Source organism: Centroberyx affinis, unplaced genomic scaffold (assembly GCF_046629955.1).
Source record: "Centroberyx affinis isolate AG114_WGS23_722 - 3 ecotype Tasmania unplaced genomic scaffold, CSIRO-AGI_Caff_v1 ptg000874l_1, whole genome shotgun sequence".
Lineage (NCBI taxonomy): Eukaryota > Metazoa > Chordata > Actinopteri > Beryciformes > Berycidae > Centroberyx > Centroberyx affinis.
The window spans coordinates 454,657-469,516 of NW_027279466.1; the positions used below are offsets into that span (position 1 = coordinate 454,657).

At 40.8% G+C, this 14,860-nt stretch overlaps 1 protein-coding gene across 1 annotated transcript; it reads right to left on the reverse strand.

Annotated features, from left to right (window-relative positions):
* Window positions 1-6,809: 6,809 nt before the first annotated feature.
* On the reverse strand, window positions 6,810-10,978 carry nppc (natriuretic peptide C). The gene is made up of 3 exons (XM_071521223.1): window positions 10,724-10,978; window positions 9,147-9,443; window positions 6,810-7,272 (listed from the first exon to the last, which is right to left on the reverse strand). The coding sequence occupies exons 1-2, from the start codon at window positions 10,814-10,816 to the stop codon at window positions 9,171-9,173; spliced, it is 366 nt and encodes a 121-aa protein (XP_071377324.1). The 5' UTR covers window positions 10,817-10,978; the 3' UTR covers window positions 6,810-7,272; window positions 9,147-9,170.
* Between the last annotated feature and the right edge of the window lie 3,882 nt (window positions 10,979-14,860).

The window sequence follows — 14,860 nt, forward strand, 5'->3', positions numbered from 1 at the left end:
CATCCAAACACTGTATTTAACCTGTTGAAATACTGAAATGCATGGTCTCAAATTATTTCAAAACGAATTATTGGTAATTATTGAACATTTATACTAAAGTAGTAAATTGTCGCTAATGTCATAACAGCTGCAGTTTTTATTACAGTTGTTATGTGTTGAATAATAAGCGTCTTTATGCCCCATGGCGGACAGCTGTTTATATTGACCACGTGGTCGCAGTCAGCCTCTATCAACCATCAACCACGTGTACCAAGAGTGTGCGCGGATCGATAGGCTATCCACTGAATATCAAACCCGTTCGCTGGAATAACGTTTTGGAGAAAGGTACGGCCAAGCGAGACCAGGATAAACCTGGAAAAAGTAACTACTAATCCTATCATACATGTATAGGATCATTGAAAATATCCGAGCAAGACCCTATAGTCATGTAATAAGATAGGAGTGTTTGAAAATGAGATTGAAAAAACAAAGTTGGATAAACTCACCAGACACACTTTTCCATTGGGGTCGATCTGAGCTTATACTTGAAAAAAGTAGAATTTGGTATGTGTAGGGGAGTAGTGATTTTTTTGGTGACTAAGTCTATAAATTATTATTGTTGTTATTACTGTGCAGTAATAGCCATAGTTGTATTGTTATCAGTAGTAGCCTAATAGTAGTAGGACTAGTAGCAGTAATAGTAGTAGTAGTTGTAGTAATTTAGTATGGGAGTATAAGAGATTCCTTGTATTCATACTTAGTTTTTCTTAATTGCTGATCATCCTCACATAGTTATTAGGTTATTAGCCTATACATTAGTAATAGCAGTAGTAGTAGCAGAGGCAGTAGTGGTAGTAGTAGCTGTAGTAGTAGTAGTAGTACTAGTAACAGTAGTAGCTGGACTGTCTGGGTGTATATTGCTTTAATAAGTAGTTGTTAGTTTGGGAATGAAGTGGCTTTATTTTCAGAAACTGTGAAAGTGCTCCTATCTTGCTCATTAATTACAGCAGCAGTGTTTGAAAAATAAATATCTGTTTGCCTAATTCATATTTCATCCAAGAGAAAAAGCCCATAGCAGCCTGGGAGTATCAGTCATCCCCAGGGGGCGTCTGAGTAATTAACCCTCAAAACCACACAGAGGCAGCATTGCATTTCACATCCACATGGCCATCCCCTATTTACTTCACACTGCTGTGTAGAGGAACTGAAGAGTTTCAGTCCAACCAACACACACACACACACACCATCTGACTGTGACACTCACTTTGACAGAGTGATTACTGGCATAAAACGGAAACTTCACTACTGAATGTTATTGATGTTATTTGCTGTCTGGATCTTCATTACTTACTTATAGAAGAGTAACATTTTTGAGGATCTGTATTTTTTTTTTTAAACATTGAGCAATCAGAATCAAGTGTTTTGGAATGAAACCCTTAATTTCAACATCATTTCCATGTAATTAACATCTGCCTGAGCATGTCTGTGTGGAAATTAGGAAAGTGTTCTTGATATACAGTAGCTGATGTACAAACATAGCAGTGTTTTGTAAGTGATTTAGTAGATTTCATCAGTCTAATAAATTTTGTCTCCTCTTCCAGCACTTTGGCAGGTAACCAACCATCACCTGAAAAGGCTTTTCTATTCTAAAATCATATTTGGCTTATCAGATAGTAGGTGGTGAATTTGGGAATCCATCAGCCACTACGACTGGAGGAACAAAATAAGACAGTCTGCTCAAAGGGATGTCTCTCAACATTTAGTAAATCTCTTAGTTTGTTTCTTAAGATTCACAGCAGCAAAGGTGATTTGGAGCCAAATATTCAACATCAGTACTTCTGTTTGACATTTGAATTCCCCCAGGTATCAGTGTTTAATAGAGAAACAAACAAACTCATTCTAATAGTAGGTGTTTGGGTTAAATCCCTCCTGGCTATGTAACACAACATCTGGTTTTGAGTCCTGTCACCTTCACGCGTTTAATTACTGTCTTGGTCTTTCAGATTCAGCGCAGTAAATTCAGAAGTTGAGCAATGCAATCCTCCCGCACCCCTCCCACCCCCTCCTCCCCCGTGTCTGCACCTGTTAATCAGCGCTGTTAGGGAAATGGATTAGACTGAGTAAATCCAACAAACAGAAACTCCAGCAGCAGCAAACTGAACTGCAGAGAGTGAAGTAGATGCATCTTGTGCTTTTAGTTCAGGAGGAATGCCCTTTATCATGGGGGAATGTGCATTTATTTCTGGGCAGCCACCCAAAACGGTTCATTCATAGTAAGAATTAAACTCTGCTGTAAATTCTGGGTGAATCTGGCAAATCATTGAGAATGTTTCTTAAATTGTTGGCTTGATATTTTTTGCCTATGGCTGCATCCTTACTAATAAGACTAAAAACCCTGTGAGCTGTGCACAGTAGCTACTGACTGCAGCAGATTTAACATCACTGAACAGGGGGAGATGGTCACTGTTACAGCAGGGCATATTCAACCTGCCTGCAGATACAGCAGATAGGTTGATATACAAGGGATGGACAAAATAACAAAAATAACAGAAGCACATAATATAATATACTATTAAAATATAGTCAAGTAATATAGTAGTATATAGTAAAGTCAAGTAACTAATAATTATGTTGGACCTTTCCCCTCCAAGGATGAAAGCCTCCAGTCTTTTGAGTAAAGAAGGAGTTGAAATCTGCTTCATAATCTGCACCCCAGAACTTCCTGTTAAGTTCAATGATGTTGAAATCAAATCAAAAATCAACAAAAAATTTTAGTGACATGGCACAACATACAGCATACAACAATGTAACCCAAAATACTTCACAAACGTGATTCAAAACAGTTCAGGGCCATGAAAAAGACGGCCAATAACAGAAAGATAACTAACTATCATAAAGGCACACAAGAACAGAATAAGTAATGTTTAAATAAGTGCACATAATACAGTATGTATATATATATATATTGGTCTGGATGGAGGGAAATACGGTGCAAGACGAATCACCAGACCATACTGTTATCCATGTGCGTTGGCTTTGGATACAAGCAGTTTATGAATGGCAGCCCCGCCGTTAATACTTTGTGAAGCTCACAATATATAGTTTTTGTTGAGACTGTGTCACAGAGGTGTTGATTAAATGTTTGGGCAATTTTCAAGGCCATATTTTTGTGATTTTTACCAACTATCCTGTGTGTCCGTCTATCCCTGATGGTGAGCTTCAGTTTACAGCCACTGTTCCTCTTTACCAATACAGTTTGTCCATGTTTGGCATGTTGTCCTGATTTTCCAGACTGTTCCCTTTGCAACATTAAGTAATTTAACAGTTTTTGTGACAAATTGTCCTCTAATTTGGACACCAGCTATGCAGCCTCTTTGGAGTGCTGTTAGTTGCCTCGTGTTGCTTTGAAAACCCGCACATAAAAGTGGTGATTATCAGACTTTTTCAAGTTAAAGTCCTTTTTCATGTGGTGTATCAGTTATTTTGTTCACCCCTGAGTCTTATCAGTGTAAATGTGGCACTAAACCTCTCTGTCACAGTAGGTAGTCTGTGTTGGACAACAGTCACATTAAACCTTGATGTATTAGAGTGCCATTCCAAAATGAGACACCAACTTTGACAAAATGATCACTGGCATGAAGGTAAAACTCAATCTTCAATGTTACTGACATTGTTTGCCTCCGCAGGCCCTTTACTTAGAGATTTTAAACAAAATGTCATGTTTTCAGAGGCAGAGATAAGTTTATAACAATAACACATATTGCAGTCTGGTATGATGGATTGCATTGCATTATCTATGAAGTCAGCTGTTTATGTAGCCACCAGTGTGGTTCTGGTTTCTGATTATGCGAGAAGCAATGAATGCTGCAGTGTGTGTGTGTGTGTGTGTGTGTGTGTGTGTGTGTGTGTGTGTGTGTGTGCGTGCGCTCGCCTCTGCTCCCCATCCACTGATACTGCCATGGTATTTGTCAGTCAGCCCATGACAACAGAAAATTATTAGATTCATATTAAATTATTCATTCATACATGAATCCAAGTGGCCTTGTTGTCTCAAAACTGAATATATACATGAATAATAAATGTTACAGATTTTTTATTTTCTATTGTTTGGTTGTATGTCATTTTTTTGCACACTGCTTGTTGAGTGTTCGCACTTGTGATGCGGATTATACATCCTCTTGTATGTATTTTCTTGTGTGCATCTAGAGAGGACTACACACTAAGTATCTGCTGAACTACAATTCCCATCTGAGCAAGAGCAATACAGCACAGGTGTTATCTATACAGCTGATTGCATTGATGATCATATATGGACCTAGTTCATTGTGAAGGCTGCTTTGCCCTGATGAAGGTCTTGTGACTGAAAGCTTGGCACTTAATTTATTAAAGAAACTTGCATGGATCTAAGTGTGCAGAACCTTCTTCCTTAATACTGTTCTTCGGTCTTCTGGCACCTTAGCGCGTTGAATAGTCGTGAGTGCGGTGATCTTCTCAAAGAATTTGTCTCAAAACTGAAACAATATAATGCAGATCATCCTTTTCTTATGTAATGCAGTAAAGATTATGCTAACACTAAGCAGCTTCTGGACAAGGCAGTCATGATTTGAATCACCCTTAGCCTGAAAAGATGTAATATATTTCACTATTACTGAATATTACTGAATGATATGGTCCAATATAATTAACTGTGTGTGTGTGTGTGTGCAACAGGTGTCTCTGCTTCTCTGAACAGTTGTTCTCCTCAGCGTGACGCTGCCCTCTAGTGTGTGAGCATCTTACTGCAAGTCTTGACCATCCATGTCACTTGTGTTCATACTGTGATGCTCTGCTGGTAGTGCACAAGTTGAATTGGTATTACCTTTACCTTCAATTTGAGTTTACTGTCAAAGTTGTTGTCATTTTGCTTTTTTTGTCAGTTCTTCACGTTTTGCTTTGTTTTTCAGCACTGCTCTGCCTCATTTTCATACATTCATTCATTTTCTCTGCCAGCTTGTTCCTGTTCAGGGTCACAGGGAGCTGCAGCCTTTCCCAGCATGCATTGGGCAGAAGGCAGGGAGAAATCCATCACCAGATCTAACACAGATAGACAGACACTTACATCCAAAACCTAATAGAGTCAATTTAGAGTCTCCAGTCCACCTGACTGATCTGTGGACTGTGGAGGAAACTCCCAAAGTAAACCCAGGCGAGTCCGGGAATCGAACCTGGGTCCATCTAACCACTGATCCACCGACCGCTCCCATACTGAGCAGACTGAGCAGCTCTACTGGACTACTGGAGTGTTATTCATTCAAGTTTCTCAGCTAGTCCAGGGACTCAAACCAGCAGCCTTCTGGTCTCAAGCCCTGTTTTCAGCCTCCTTTGTAAAACAAAAAAATAACTGCCATCCTTAAAAAGATGATCCTCTCAGCATGTGACCTTCGTGATGATCATGATTTTAAGATTTTACTGATCCTGTTTAAACATTGTCACATTAAACACTCCTTCCCTGGAAAGATAAAACAGCCTGAGATCCTCTGCCAGTCAGTCTAGACTCAGGACTAAAGGGGATTTTGCCATCAGGCCCTCAGACTGTGGAACAACCTGGCTGGGGAACTTAAGCTAATTCATTATCATCTTTTCCTTCCTCCTTCTTCATAAAACACTCTTTTATAGACTTGCTTTTATGTTATATTTATAACTCCCCCCACTTTATGGTCTTTTATTTCTAACCCCCACTGTTTCTTTGAATGTCTGCCATGTTTACGTCCTTATTTTTGTATATTTTACTATTTTTTTATGCCTTATGCATTTTTTTTGTAAAGCATTTTGTAAACTCTGCTTTTAGATAAGTGCCATATAAATAAAGTGATCACCAACACCATAAAACTCACTGTAGCAGAAAGTAAGAGCTTGACTTGGTTCCAAATTTAGCAAGTTTAAGAACAGCAGAATCACTCCTGAATCCTCCATCACAACACACTTCACCTCCTCTCCCCTATAAACCATCCAACATCCTCTTTTCCCATATCTTCCTCTAATTACATTGGAATGATGAAATTAATAAAGCTCTTCTCTACCATACATGGTAATTAATAAGCTTATTGTACATGATCACTGTAGGATCACAGGGATATTTGGTAAATCTCTGCACCTTTGACCATTGGCTTCCAGTCCTTAATATTGGTTGTTTTGTAATATTGGCGATCTGGTAATTTAAGTTTATTCTACTGCTGCACTTTGCATTACAGCATCTGCTAAATGCCTAAAACCTGACTATAAAATGTAATGATAGAAAGTGAGATTTCCCCTGTAATCTTTGCTTATAAGTCAGTCCACATTGTGCATTTTGTTCAAAGCAGCTTAAAACTTTACGCTAACTTTACCCTCCTTTTCCTTTGTCAGCTAAGGTAAGACAGTAGATCTACACCAACTGGTTTCAAGTTAAATAATACTGAGAAAGAAATATAATCCATAATACTTTATTGCAGCGTTTCGGTCACCGAAACATCGCAATAAAGTATTATGCAAAGTATGGACAGTGTGCACGATTATATTTCTTTTTCAGTATCTACCTTTTTGTTTTTTGTCCTACGCACCTGTCACTAAGAGACTTTTAGGTGTGCAAAATTTATTTTTTTCAATATAAATGATACCGCTCTTCATTTTCCCTCACTACTGCAAACACAGTATATGTCGTTCCCCAGGCAAGTGTCTCAGCTCTCACATATTCAGTTATAACAGAACTTAAAACAACGTCCTCATATACAACAAACACCTGAGAGGAGACTTGTAAGTGCACATGGAATGTTCTTTTATCATTTTGAAAACATTTACAACTATTTGAGACAAAAGAGAAAAAAAAAGTTACAAACGGAATTGACCTGCAGTTTGCATCCATTTTCAAAATGTTACATAAATAAAACTCATATTTATAAATATCTCTTTTTATAAACATATAAATAGTTTTTTTTTTAAACATAAATACATTTATGCAGGGGAGGATGAAGTACATGAATGTACAGCAGCAGCAGCAGCAGCAACAATATACAGCTTTGCGGTTTGTAGTTTTTACACCATTGTCCGCCATCTTGTAGTATGGGTCTGTGTTTGTATGTGTTGACCGTTTGTATGTTATATATATATATATATATATTTATATATATAAGGGTTTTGTAGCGTTGTCATCTCAGTCCTCGTTTATGCTGGTCATGGTGACTTTTCGTACCGAAAATCCGTCACTTGGCAAGTTTTTTTTTTCCCTCGGGCGAGAACAAACTGAATCCATGTTGTCCAAACCCATCGTCCAGAGCTCTGGAGAGGGGAGAGAAGAAAAGCAAGGTTAGACCGAGCTGTCACAAACAACTTTATTCACACTTAAGTTTGTTCAATCAAACATTCTGCGTTATCTCTCAGCTTTATCCTCATGCCTCGGCAGCTGCCCTAACTCTTCAGAGACTGTTTTGCCTCTGAAAGTCCAAAACAAGCTCTCAAGTCCACATAATGCACTGGCCCATGGGAGGAAACAGAGGTGTCAACTGATGAAACACACACACACACTAACTTAGTCACACACAAACACTTGGGTGACTCACAGTCCCCCGTCAGGATTTCACTGGTAGCCACACAACCACAAAAAAGCCTCGAGCTCCAGGGAGAATTATGTGTCACCTGGTTTCCTCACTGCTTCATTCATCGCCCCTTTAAGGTTTCTTTGTTTTTACTGACTGAAGAGAAAGGGTTTCCCGGAATAATTACCTTGCCACTCATGGGGCGCTGTGTGTGTGTGTGTGCATATTTGTTTTTGGGGGCATTTTTTTTGCCTTTATTAGAGAGTTTAAAGGGGAGAGAGACAGGAAAGACATGCGACAAAAGTCCTGGGCCGGATTCAAACCCAGGATGTCACAGTTACAGTTACATGCGCCTGTGTGTGCTTTTGTGTGTGTGTCTGCCTGTCTGCATCCCCACCTCCCTCCTCCATCTCTCTCTCTCTCTCTCTCTCTCTCTCTTTCTCAAACTTGACTTATGATCTCCTTGTTTTTTGATGGATGATCTCTGTTCTTATCAGCAGCGTTCGGCCTGGCTCCAGCAGATGGGACCGTTCAGCATGATGCGTACAGACACAAGCACGGACTTCCTAAACACCCACTGGAATGCCTCCCTATATGTGGGCTTTCCTGCTCTCATAACGCGGCTCGTGTCCTCAGATCGCATACTGCGAGGCTACGGGTCGAGGTTTGATGACATCACAAGTCTGGGACATCCTGTTCTGTCCTAAACCGCAGCTCAACATCGTCTCAAGCATCGGCTTTTATGATAAAGAGGATTGAAGTCAGACAGCAGAGATCAATGGCAGATAGTCAGATGCTTAATGTGATTTCTTTGACCTTTGACCCAGACTGTGACTTCATCACCTGACAGAATCAGACCATGCATGGTCATCGCTCTCAGCTTGGTGTATCGCTGCCAGTAAGACCTGATTTTGATTCTGGTCTGGCCTAACTGTGGATGTGAAGCAGGCAGTATCCTGAGAGGACCACTGACAAAACCATAATCTGACTTTAACATCTTCTCTTTCTTTGTTTCTTTCTTGTTTGCTTTCTTTCTCCCTCTCTCCCTTCCTTTCTTCCTTCCTTCCTTCCTTCCTCCCTGCCACTGTACACAGGATTCTTAAAAGACCATCGACAAAACACAAAGCAGGCTCAACAAATTTCTTTCTTTCTTATTTCCTCTATTCCTCCCTTCCTTTCTGTCACTGTAGCCTACATGAGATCCTTAGAGGACCGTGATAAAACAGACACTAACTTAAAGTCTTTCTTCCTCCCTCAACCCCTTCTCTCCTCCCTTCCTTCCTTCCTTCCTCTTTCTTGCTTTCTTTCTCCCTACCATCTCCTCCCCCTTTATTTAATCTTCCCTTCTGTCCTTCCTTCCTTCCCTCTGTACATGAGATGCTTCTGGCACCATCAACAAAACAGAAAACTCCAACTCTTTTCTATCTTGCCTTTCAATCTTTGCTTGCTTCTTTCTTTACTTGTGTCACTGCTCGTTCTTTCTCTTTCTATCTTTCTGTCTTTCTTCTTTCTTTCTTTCTTTCTTTCTTTCTTTCTTTCTGTCTTTCTCACTGTCCACCTCTCATGTTTACAGTGGCCTACGTTCAGCTCATATGGGAGTGATAAGAGGCCACTCACCAGCACAGTTCCGCTGCTCCAGCTCTAGCAGCCCATGCCGCTGATGGTTCCTATCCTGTCCATCTTGTGTCCGAAGCAGCCGCTCCGCGCCGTGGAGCCTCCTTTCTTGGTGCCCGATTTGTGTCTCCTTGGGGTGGGCTGGTCGTTCAGGAGACGCGCCCACATCCCCCTGGCCCGGGTGTCCATGCGTAAATCTCGCAATAAGCGTATCCGAGAGCGCACGGTGTCCAGCCTCCGCTCCCTCTCCTCCGACTCCAGAAACTCCGCCAGCTCCTCGCCCAGCAAACTTCTAAGAGACTGGAACAAAGATGAAATGACATAAATTAAACAGGCCTCCGTTAGATAAACATATTCTGCAACGAGATAGATAAGACATCTTTTACGCAACAAGAGACAAGTGAACGCTGCATGTTCAGTGCTTGTTTGAGCACATCAGCCGTTTGCATAACACTTGATTTCAAATAAAACTTCATCTTGCTCCATATTTAAGCATTTCCAAACATCCCTTGCATTGGACTGAGAGAAAAACAAACTTAAGTCAACTTCGCCAACTTTTACGCACGGCACTATAATTGAAATGTAGATAATAAATGCTGCTCCTGTCTGCACTTGCCTCACATCAGCGGAAATAAAATAACAGGTTGGGACTAACGCCCAACTTCCGAACAGACTCCCAGGATGCTGCATTTATTCAGCGCAAGCGTCAGAGGAAATACTTTTTGCAGTTATTTCCCGCGAGTTTTCTGTATTTACATTGCAACTATGTGACAATTTAGCTCAAAGAACTAAGACACCGCTGCGGTCGGTGTCCTGGTAGCAGAAAGGCAGGTGCCTCCAGCCTGCTGCTCCGGTCTGATGTGCCATCAACGTGCAGTGAACCTAAATTCAGTCATATAAGAGGTAAAAACCCCAGGTTTAAAAGTTAAATCTTCTTTCTGAAATCTTGATTTTCATAAGTTGATGATTCCACTTTGATAAATTCCATGCGTAATGATTATTTTACGCACGGAAATGTTTGGTTTGGGTTACTTTGATTTTGACTAATAACGGGAAAATATGTATTCCACGATGAGCTTGAATATCTTCGTCCTGCAAAATCGTGTCTGAGATAAAACAGTTTATGTTGAGGCGAGTGGTTTCGCCTAAAGCCATTGGTTTTAGTTATTTCTTAGGAGCGCTTGTCGGATGACTCCGTCGTGCGCTTAGATGCAACAGAGAGGGAGATGATGCGGAGGAGCAGAATACAGTAGATTTGCAATCCATATTGTTGAAATATATGTGGAAATCATGTCATGCAAAACAGACTCTGTCTCTTTCCAAATACTGTAAATGAAAAAAATCTTACTAGACTGTTCTAGATTCAGAGTGTGGAGCCAATTGAAACATACTGCCAGTGTCCAATTGCTAAACATGACTGAAGTCACGAACTCTGATGCGTAAAACAGCAGTCTTCAGCGCCTGGACCAAAGCAGCACTGATCACTCCTGAAACAGCCATCTGCCAACAGCTGCGTAAAACTGTGAAGCAAATAAGCTGATTGAGTTTCTAATAACAAGGATATCAACTGGACCTCTTACCTTCTGCTGCGCCTGACTTAAAGGTTTCGCCCCCGTCCTTGCTGAAAGCAGGGTGATCATAAGTCCACAAGCTACCAAGTGCGACAAGTTCATTTTGACAAGTTTTTTTTTTTTTTCTGTGGAAGGGATTCCTCTGCGGTGAAGTTCAGAAAGAGGAACGGCAGCAGCAGCCTATCAGCTGGTAAACCCACAGGCTTATTTAGCTCAGTCCGTCCTTTACTCCAAAGCTCCTCAAGTGCTTCTCTAACTCAGTGTATTAGTCCTCACCGCTTTATAGCCAGCCGTGGTGATGTCATGATAACCTGCGTAATGGTCCTCCTTCTCCCAGATACCTCGCCAACTCCCTGTTTTCTCTCTACCTGCGTCTGAGCGCGTCATGCCAGTGATTAATTAGATGATACAAGCTCCGGTCATAGTGGGTTTGGGGGAAATGAGATATGGGCTATCCAAACACACTGTCTGTTTTTTTTTTGTTTTTTTTTACCACGGACCTCTGGCTGAGTCGCTGAAACTGGACGTGGAATCAAACGCCTTGCGTTTTTTAAGAGCTGAGGGACATTGGCGGAGACATAATGACATCTAAGGCATCTAAACGCCCGCGCTGCAAAACATATCCATCTTAATAAGTCATATATTCTAGTATGTGAGTATGTATGAGTCTTAAAATCATGTGTTTTCTCCCCAAAACAACTGAAAATTTTGTCAGTGGGGTGAGATAATTACACTTATTTTCAATGCAGTTTCACTCGTTTCAGGAATCCTCTAGAATCAAGTGTCTTCTTCTTGATCCTACCTGTCTTTGTTTCAAGATATTGACACTTTTTGTTTCTGGAACATTTCTGAAATAAACTGCAGTGGAAAGAAGTGCATTATCTATCCCCATCGACAAAATCCTTCATTTGTTTCAAGAAAAGTAAGATTTTAAGAATGAACATGAGACTTGCACTAAGTGACTGGTTAAGATGGGCAACTTTTTGCGGTGAGATGCGAAGTAACAGGATTGGATTTTGCGTCGCAAAGACATCGGGAATCTTTAGCTGGAGTTCATGTGCGGTACAAGTACATTGGCTTCTCCAGGGAACAGTCCGTGACGACTCCCATCCCCAGTATAAGAGTTAGATCTAATCATTCACTACATCAGCAACCAATTGATGCATTAAGCACCTGTGCGCAGAGAGTGTATTGGAAAATTGACTTAACGCACAACGGATACATCCGCCACCACTGTACATCCAGAGTGAAATGGATTTGAAAACAGAATCATTTCAAATGAAGCACGCAGCCTCATAAAGGAGTTATAAATGTGTCCTGGTGATACTCTATATGGGACTGAGATCCCGCATCAGCAACTGAGATGTGACTTCTCGGGGTTTAGTGGCTCTTGGAGATAATTATGTACTTTGAGGTTTCGGTGTATGAACAGTGAAATCTGTGGAAACATCAGCTACTCAAAGCCTGGAACAAAACCGATAAATGCTTTCTCTCTCAAATCCCTTGAGTCTACTGTACGTGGCCTCACGGCATCACTGCTTTAATGAGGGCATCTGCACACCAAATTCCCCTCTGTGTGTGTGTGTGTGTGTGTGTGTGTGTGTGAGTGTCATTGATCACCGTCATCACAGCACCACAGGGCTTGCACGGGCAAAAAACATTGATATGATTGGGGGGGGGGGAGAGTGTGACAGTGTGAAAACAATCTGTCAATCAGAGCTCCTCTGTCCAGACAGACACTCGCACACGCTCAGAGAAAAGAGGGTTCATTAAGGGTTCCTTGGTTAGGGTAGTGGTTCTATACAGGACCATAATGACTCCAATAACCTTCTGATTTGTTTAAAAAAAACAACTGTCAGAATCCAGAATATATAAACGGTTCTTTATTGCACCAAAATGATCCTATGTAGAACCATTTCAGCCTGGTGGTCTAAAAATATTTCTAAAAGGGTTTTTTGGTAGCCCGCTATAAAGAATCTTTCTGTAAGTTTTTCTATAGCACCAAACAGGGTTCTTTCACACTGTACCAGAGCAAATCCCCTTTGGTGCTATAAAGAACCCTTTTAGAAAGAGACTTTATAGCAAAAAGCTCCTATGTAGAAGCATTCGAGCTGTAAAGAACCTTTCTTAAAGGTTTCTCTAAGGCACCAAAAAGGGTTCTGCTATGGTTCAAGCCTTGAGAACCATTTTGTGGTACTGCATAGAACTCTTTTTGCCAAAATGTGTTTGAAATAGGTGGTAGATGTGGATCAGGAGATACTGAGTTATATGGTGACAACTGCATTTCAATCGGTTCAGTGTGACTAATGGACGCACTGCAAAAAATGTCCATTTAGTCTCATATTCAGTGTTAAATCTTTGTTTTGTCTTAAAATTTTGCAGTGGGACACGATAATTCCACTTGTTTACAATGTTTCCCCATTTCACTTGTTTAAGAAATTTTGTGTAAGCATCTTAAAATAAGGCAGAATATGGCAGATCACTCCAGAAAATGACACTTGATTCAAAAAAATTCCTGAAACAAGTGACATGATCTCACCCCACTGGGAGATTTGTTCACTCGTTTTAAGAAAAATAAGTTTATAAGACTGAGTGTCAGGTGAAATGTCTCGTTAAAGTGGGTATTTCTTGCAGCGTGGTGAACGACTCTGGAGACATGAGCTGCATTCTGAGGCAGCACTGTCTGTTTTGGAACACAGAGTGGCAGTATTTGCTGTGCCGAAAAGCCCGTGCCCCTCACAGCCTCATGTTTACTGGATCAATACTGTACTGTGTGTTTTCTGTGACAAGTCGTTACTCATTCCTGAGCTTAAGAAAATCACACAAAGACTGCACAAAGCTGTGTGTGAGAAATGATGAGGGGGAATCAATAAATGCCCAATTTTCTGTGTGATTTCTGTGCCAGTTTTGCATTTTACATCAACGAGGGAAGGTAAATCTATGTAAATTATTGCAATCGATCAAATGTCTCTTTGGTGATGTTTGGATGATGGCAGCGTCATCACAGTCGACCGTCACACTTGTGATTATAAAGTTATTCCCTATTCCAACACCCACTCTCTTTATTGGTTACGCACAAGGGTTCGACTGATATGGGTTTTTGAAAGCAGATACTAATATTTTTGTGTTGAAGCTGCCAATAGCCGATATTTTGTGCCAATATACAACATCTTTAAAATTTTCCATTTTCAGGCCAAAAAACTGTGGAAAAGCGTGAAACAGCATTTAGTTATAAAGAAAATTCAAGTCGCACACTCTTCTCTTATTGCACTAAACTAAAAGAAAAGAGAAGAGTGAGCGACTTTCTTCTTTATAAGTGGAAGTATTATAAAAACCTCAAATCTGCACCTTGCTGGGTGTGCGTTCTTCCTACTGAAATTTAGATGAAACAGCATTCATCATGGGACACTAAAACTCTCCATTGAAACCCATACTAATGAAATTCTTTAGCGCAATGAATGGGAAAAATTTAAATGTGCAAAGAAAATAGCATTTCATTGCAGGTTTTCCAGACTGTTTTTTATGTAGCTGTGGTCAGGGAGGAACCTCCATCATATCAGAGGTGGATGACAAAAAGTGGACAATATCTGATGTTTGCTGAAAGGCCAAAATTGGCTCATCAATCAATATATTGGTCTAACCCTATTGCACACACACACACACACACAAAATACAAAAGTAAAGCTCTGCAGTCTGCACCCCCGTCATTCGGCCCCACATATTGCAAAAGCTGTCACCAATTACATCCAGCAGGGTCAAACTAAAGCCTGTCGTTCTGAGGAAAATCTGCAGACTGGCTTTGGAAGGTGGACGCTGATGGATTCAGACAGTGCTGCTGGCCACACTCTGCCACAAACTGAAGTCTGCCAGGGTGAAACACTGTTGCTGGGAGAAACCACACATCTGCAAAGAGTAACTTTTTCAGGTACGCAGAAAAGATTGTTAATCTCTCATTCACACCCGTGTTTCTCTGCAGTGGGGCTTTAACAGGTTCCAACGGCACATGGGTCAAAGACGAGATCCTAGTTTTTTCTAATTTAGTCTCCAGATTTGTTGCTCAGCGCTCGTTGCTGTGGTGTTTCTGCACTTCTCAGAGATCACCTGTCAATCAAACAGTGTGGGCGGGACTGTGGCGTCTTTTTCCTT